This window comes from Kogia breviceps, chromosome 11 (genome assembly GCF_026419965.1).
Source record: "Kogia breviceps isolate mKogBre1 chromosome 11, mKogBre1 haplotype 1, whole genome shotgun sequence".
NCBI lineage: Eukaryota > Metazoa > Chordata > Mammalia > Artiodactyla > Physeteridae > Kogia > Kogia breviceps.
Window position 1 is genome coordinate 67,062,107 of NC_081320.1, and position 7,717 is coordinate 67,069,823.

At 39.2% G+C, this 7,717-nt stretch overlaps 1 protein-coding gene across 2 annotated transcripts in view; it reads right to left on the reverse strand.

The window, feature by feature from the left end:
- Window positions 1–297: 297 nt before the first annotated feature.
- Window positions 298–7,717, reverse strand: part of CAMKMT (calmodulin-lysine N-methyltransferase) — a 437,650-nt gene continuing 430,230 nt past the window's right edge. Inside the window, exon 11 of one of the 2 annotated variants that reach the window (XM_067007662.1) lies at window positions 298–484. In XM_067007662.1, the coding sequence (XP_066863763.1) occupies window positions 437–484 (48 nt within the window). In that variant the 3' untranslated portion in view covers window positions 298–436. Of the gene's footprint in view, window positions 485–2,535; window positions 5,208–7,717 lie in introns of those variants that run through there. The other variant, XM_059079422.2, reaches the window with a different exon arrangement.

Here is a 7,717-nt window from a genome sequence, read left to right on the forward strand (position 1 = left end):
CGCTAGGGGCCCATCATTTATAAAGCTGTGCTGAGTATTAGGCATGTAGCATGACCACCAATTTTATGTCACAATTGCTACCATAAAATGACCTTTGGTGATTTTTGCTGCATGTGGTGGACAGCTCTTCCTTCACATTAGTGCTCTGTGGCTTTCTTTGCAGACTATTATGCTGTCTAAAGCTTATTTGGCACTGTCGTGAGCCTCAACCCTTGTTATTACCCCGAAGGCCTGTCTAAAAAAAAAAAAACTCATGCTCTATTACGCCACTCCAATAATTTACAGTTCTTACCAGCCTTGGTTTGTGTAATATTTTAATGCAAATATGCTTTACCATTGCATTTTACTGAAAAAGAAAAAAAAAAGTTCCCATGCCTCTGGCTAGGGCAATATCCATTTGATGGGAGTTCACTGAAATCAGCCTCTTATTCCCTGGTCAGGTCTCACTGAATGTGTACTCTTTTCCTTGGTCGGTTAAAAGCACCTCCAAAAAAAAAAAAAAGAAAAGGTTAATTATACTTTCCTTGTGAAAGAGGTTTTTGTTTTTAAAGATCCTATGTGTGATAAACCCACCTAAGGCAGAAACACTAATTCTTATTTCCCTACATCCAGTCCCAATGCAAATTTACATCTAACATTATTTAATTAGGATTCCATTTTCCAACCTGCTTTGTATAGTTAGAAAGTGTTTGAATCCACGGCCACTTTACCGCTCCGATGTAAACTGCTGCTGAGAAAGTGGTCTGTCCATGCTACACCACCTTTAAATTGTGTATATAATTTTATAAATGATATAAAATCTGCTTCTAGTCCCTGAAAAAAAATATATAAACATGGCACACTGCAATTTGGGAAGGATGTAAAATATGTGATTTCTGCTGGTACCTACTGTATTGGGTTTAATATAAAGCTTTTTTCAATAAGGTAAATTGTTACATGACAAACTCATCTTCCACCATTATCATCTGCTGTTTGTGTTTAACAACAGGAGTCCCGCTCTAACAAAACTGTTGTAATGGCTGTACAAATTACTCAGCTGAAAGCTTTTCACCAAACAAAACAGTATTAATCAGCAGTTCTTATGAAGGTGCTAATTAAAAACAATTTTCTTCCTCAGTTTGCAATACTAAAGCCATCTTCACTTGCACAGTTCCCAATATACAGCTACTGTATTTGCTCACACTTCAGGCCCTCTATTAACTATTGAATCTCCTATTAGCCATTTTATTACATTTCTGTTTACAAGCTTGTTGACATTTTAAAAGTCACAGTATGATCTGTTTTATCTATTAAAAAATGTATTAATTGAAAAGTCAGGGGGACAAAAAAGGCAAAAGATAGACTCCAAATGAACAGACATCCAGGGCAGAGAACAGAGTGAGCATTTAGTCACAGCCTGGGCAGTAAGGTTTCTGGGAAAAATGAAATCTGAGAATTAAACGTGGCATTTCAGGCTTAATGGTTTGTTAAACGCCAACGGGCTGCTTCCTAATTTGGAAATAGTCCACTCAGGAAAACATATTTGCCCACTGTCTAAATTCAGTTTCTAAGGAGACCCAGTCTGACTTTCAAATCAATCTTTCCTCTCTGGGATACACTCAGCCTAATTCTGACCTTTCATACAGTCTGAACTCAGGAGACTTTGATCTGGGGTGGGGAGTGTACCTGGAATCTGGAAGCAGATTGAGGGTCTAAACAGCCTTATCTTCCCTGTGAGTGTGTCTATGTGTGTGTGTCTACGTACACATGACTCCCTCGCCTGCGTGAGCATTCTGCCCCCTCCCCCGAGTCCACTGCTGGACAAGGCCACCCAACTGCTTGGCATAGATTGGAAACAAGTCAAATGCTGACTAAGCACAAAAGCCCCACGGAAGCTGTGTTGAGGGAAGGGGACAGTCCATTCCTATTAAAAAAGAAGAAGAAGCCTAACCCTTAGGAGAAGAAGGTATGCCCCACGTTGATAGTGGAGAGAAAAAGAAAAACAAAAAACCTGCTACGTCAACAAACTCCTGCCTATGGTATTAAAACCAGGTTCTTCAACTGTCAAAAGCAGTTAACTGGTTTAGGAAAGACACCTGGCTGTTGAAATAGGGCTCCAGAAGGCCACTAATCCTTCCATTCACTCAGTTAACTGCTAGATCCCCCAAATTGATTCAACAGGTATGCAGTGGTAAATTCAGCCCATACTGAAGCCAAAGGGAAAATCAGCAAGGGGCGGGCAGCTCTTCTCTGAAAACACCGGAGGAACCAGCCAGAAAAGCTTTTATGGCCCGACAAGTTTTCTGCTGAATACAGAGCACCTAAATTACCCTAACCTAATGGAAGTTACATTTTCATGCTCAGTCAAAAAGCCAACTAAATACACAATTTATACAAAATAGCATCAACCTCTTAGGTAGTCTTTTCTAGCACTTTTACCCCAATTCACAGCATATGTCTTGCTATAAAATAAAATATATTTCTTATAACCAACTTGTATGTGGCTGTTCATATCCCCGCATTAGAACTGACCATGGGCGATATTAGAAACATTCTCACATCCAACCAAATCTATTTAGTATGACAAAAGAGATTTGTGACTTTTCTCAGAAGATACAGGTACACAGGAAACGGGAATATAGTAATAATTCTTATGATTTCAGACAGGCTTTGTTTTGAAACAAACACAGGCACAATTACACAGACAATTATGAAATGGGGCATTTCAACTGCAATTATTCAACCCAATACCGATAAAGAGAAATAATTCTTAACCATAAAGTTCAAAAGAAATAAGTGGATAAACTTTCTAAAGCAGCTATTATTTTTTCCCCTCTCAATATCGGCACTTCGCCAAAATTTGAGAAAATAAAAACACTTTTAAACTATTCAATAATGTACAACATTAGTTTCTTACAAACTTCCAAAGAGCCTGGACTAGTGACATCTCTAGGTAAGGGTCCCATAAAGAGCAAATCTATGAAACCCTTAACATTTTACAAAAGATTCTCTAGGTTTTAGTCACAATGAACATATTTCTTTACTCAATGTCTTTTGGTAGCACAGCTCAATTCTTATACCCTGTCTCCAGCTTAGGTAACTGTACACACTATTCTCCGATATTAAGAAAAAACACACTACTAATTTACTTTTTAAAATACAATTTCTTCCAGCAAAATAAATACTGGATTTCTACACCCACAACACACAAATGTAAACTGAATTCTTGCCAATTCATATATTTTCATGAGAAAAAAAATGGAACTATTCTTATGGTTCTGATGTTCTATATTTTACAAGAAAAAATAAGAACAGACGATCTTAGATGCTACTGCAGGGATGGGTTTTCTTTGTCTGGCAGATTTAGTTGCAGGAAGAAATCATTTCTCTATATTTTCACCAGTATAAATGGAACTACCTGTGTTGCCTTTTAAAACGTTCCGAATTCTGATTTTTTTAAACAAGAAAATATGAAGCCAGTGTGCAACCTATACAGTCGCCAAAGGAGAGCTGCCACTAGCTGAACTACTCAGCTAAATGGCTGGTTTGCATTGCCCTGGTCTTTATCTAGCACTGAGAATAGACTGCTGTTTTATCCAAAGAAGAATAAATTGCTGTTATTGTGATGTTAGCCCATCACTTGGCATTGCAATTCAAGTTTTTGTGAGAAAGAAATGTATGATCTAACTGCGACTTGACCTATGCCTTCAGAGATCCATCTAGGTGCTCTAATGGAGCAGAAAGAGTGGTGAATATAAGAACATGCAAACTGATGGTGAAAAATTTGTTTGATGATAGAAGTGAGCAGAGAAGACATCTGAGAGTCGCTGTTTTTATGACAGCTAAGTTTGCTTAACATTCAAAAGGATTCGCCCCCAGTCTCCCACCTATCACTTTAATTGTATCACGCTAAATACACACTTTGCCTCTACTAAAGATAGGAGGATATATAGCTAACCTACTAATGACATTACTGTGAAAGTGGACACAGATGATTCCTTACAGATAAACATCTGAATTTCCACAAAAGGCATTAGAGCATCTCCGGGATGAACCAGGCAAGGAGAGGCTTGGGTTCCCTGCAGAAAAGTCATTCTTTCTTAATCCTAGGTAGTACATATTAAATGTTTACCATACACTTGCATTGCTGTGTAGGACTATATATACTTACTTTCAATCAGATAATTGTATGATTGAGTTTTTAAAAACTCGCCCTGGTTGCCATCTCGTTTTATCAACTATTTATTCAAAATTTCCCTGGAAAGGACCTCTTTTGCAAGAGGCCTGGAGAACAGCAGTAGATTTGAGCCCTGATAAAGGCTCACTTTTCATCCATAGTCAGAGCCTAAATGTGCTCTTCTTGTACCTAAACAGATAATAAGCACTCAGCACACTCCTCCTCCTTGACACAATGCATTGAGACTAATCACACATAATTGGAAAGGAGGAGCAGAGGGCTGGCCATGCTATTGTGTCCAGAGGACAAACGGGCAGTTTATGAGGCTTTGGGCTGATGTAGTCATTTCTTATACATCTATAGGGAAAAAAAACATCCTGTTTAAAAGAAAAAAAGAGAATGGGTGAGAGAGAGAGACAGCAAAACAGAGATGGCAGATTTAATACAATTAATTTGAGGGTGATCTGAAAGATTGGCTGGCTTGCTTTTTTTTTTTTTAACCAGGAAAGAATCATCATGTTTGCTGGGTTGGCAGATGAAAAATGACCACCACTAAAATAGAACAAAGACCAAGATATTTTCTAAAGGTGGTGGGGGTGGGGTGGGAATCACCAAAAGAAATTCTGTCTCAATGAGAGGGAAAAATATTTGGGTGGCTCTCAAGTCCAATTCAAATCTCACATAGGCCGCTTATACATATTTAAAGACAAAAGTTTGGTGCAGGAAGAGCAACAAGCCGATGGAAGAAAGAAGAGTCCAGGATGGCTGGGGAGTCACGTGGGTGAGGACAGGTGGACCCGGGAACCCACACATGGAATGTTGCAAAGGCAGTTGGGGCCCATGTCCTGGGGGCTTGAAAAATCTCAAGGAGCCCACGGCTTACTGCATATTATACCCGTTACAGATTTCTGTTTTTGTGAAAATACTGCCTGTGCACTGGATGTTTTCTTTGTCTTTCGAGCAGCTTAATCTTCTATTCATTTTTGGTTAAAATAAGCAGAAGTGGATAATGAAGGTTTTCTTCATATATATCCTGGTTTTCCTTTTTCAACTGAAAAACAATAGAGGAAAAAAGGGTAAGGAGATTCCAATTAGGAATTTTCACCAATCAATTTTAAAGTTGAGTAGAAGGAAGACTTCTTACCTAAGTATATTGTTCTGGAAAAATAGAGCACAAAAAAGCAACTCAAAGTGGTCCTAGGTGGCAGTGACAAGACAATACTATGTATCAAGTTGGGATTTTTTTTTTTTTTTTTTTTGGTGAGGGGGTAGGGTGTTTTTTCATAAGTAGCCAGGCTGCTTTTATGACCTCTGGACTCCGAGGTACTTCAGCACAGGGAGAGCTGGGGGCTTGCTCATCTTCACCAGACCAGCCATTTGGCATAGAAGTTTCTGCTCCTGGTCCTCTCTGCCCCCTGCCAGTGTCCCAGGAATCAGGCCAGCAGGCGTCTCAGATCATTTGGAGACCTGGGCACAAGGGACAGACTGGTGGGGCCTAAGACATTTCAAAGTCTCTCCAGCTGCTTCCTAAGGGTTTCAGTATTAATGATAAGGAATTCAAGAATTGTTTTCTCCGAGGAGGAAAACAGATTCCAACAATTGGAGCAGCAAGCTTCGATACTATTCAGGTGGAGTTCTGAGGGCCTTCCCATGATAGACTTAAAAGTCCAGTCAGAGTTCTTAAATCTAAAGTACACTTTTCCTCATTCAGCTAGAATATTTTTGAGAATCGTCTTTATATTTATTTTAGCAAATAACACATTGCTATTTATAAAGACAAAATTGCTATTTTGGAAGCTGGTGTTTTGGAGCCAATTGTGAATTTATTTTGGGATTTATAAGGATCAGAAATAAATATTTCTTTTAATTATACATGGAACCCATTCCTTTATTGTTTCAGATCAGACAAACATCCCACCCCGCCCTCCCCTGAATCTAAATAAATGGCTCCAGCATGACACTTTCCTGCATTCGTAGGTCTGGGGCACGTTAACTTGAATCTTTCTAAAATGCATGTTTCTTCTAAATCATATTCCCAAACTGTGACATGCCCTCACTATTAAGGACAGCAGCAGCGATCCTACTTTTCCTTTTCCTCTGGGGAACATAAAGCCAACGCAGTGTCTACTTTCTAATCCATTTTCCTAAGAACTGATGGTGGTACAATCGCTGAAGTCACTCATTCTGTTTTCTTAGATGGCGTTTGCCCTTTTTACAGACGGTTAGTTGTCTATTTAGAAAGATCCTCATGAATTTTCGTTGCCACCAAAGTAACGACAGTGTTACTCCTAAATACACATCTGTCAACATCTCTTGATTTCATCTAATATTTAAAAATGCCCCAAAAGTGGCTTCCTAAACTTCCCAAACCAAACCCACTATAACCGGGACTACCAACTGTAAATACCGTTGTTGCCAGTTGCCCTAGTGATAGAAGGAGCTCACTGAAATATTTTACAGAGGGAAGAGGGGGCCAAGCTAGCTAAATTCTTCCTCTGGGATTGGGGATAAGGGAAAGTTGATTACTCAGTGTGAGTCAGCTGACCTACTCACTCACAATGCACTAATATACAGAGACTCAAATGAGCTCTTTATAAAGTCCCTGAGGTAATATGTGGGATAAATAATTCTTCGGTAAATATGGGTTAGAAATCACTTTTACCTTGGATTCTATGCTGACCTCTGGAGGCCAAAGCAGAGGCTTCCTTGCTAGAAGAGGCCAGGGGCCAGCCCCGTGTTGACTGTGAGTCCTTCCAGCTATAGGAAAGAGCCGGCAACCCTCAAAGGCGGCCCTACACCCCAGCACCAGATCACTTCCCAATGCAGCTGTTATGTGAGGGTACTTGAACACACACAAAGCTGTTAGGAAATACTGGCTTCGATGGGGAACGTTATGTGGTTTAAGAATAATTCCATGTACCCAGGCTGAATTCTTGGCCCAATTAATAATTATAATTTTAAGAAATAAAAAGCACCTTGAAAAAAAAGCAAACAAAAAGCAAATTGTGAATAAAACAATTTTCCAATTTCATAGGTTAAAACAGGGTCTTTGAGGACTGAACTAAATTATATAGCTGCTATTAGTGGCATTATGCTTTACTTCATAATTGGATGTAACATGCTCAGCCTCGCCACAGCACGAACAGCAGCGGCCGTGAAGTTCAGACTGTTTACCCTTTACAGTATCCACAATTATCAACAGCACACCACACAGATTATAAGAACCAGCCGCTTGTAATGTGGCATTTTGAATAGATAAGCAGAAGTGCAATATGGCCGTGCTTTTAACACAATGTACTGACTTCACAGCCGAGCCCAAGCCTATTTTCATGGCTAAACACACAAATACAGAAAATAAACACATGGGTGGTTTTGCAAAAGTTAAAGAAAAAAAAAAGGGAAAGAAAACTATGGCATGTAAAGTTATATTTCAAAGAACATTTGCATGATTGAGAATATTTTTATCAACTCATTTCAAGCCAGCTGTAATCTCTAAGTCAAGTCTCTAGCTTGCTAAACAATTGGCTATCTTAATATCCTAAAGGTTTTGAGCCCTAACGT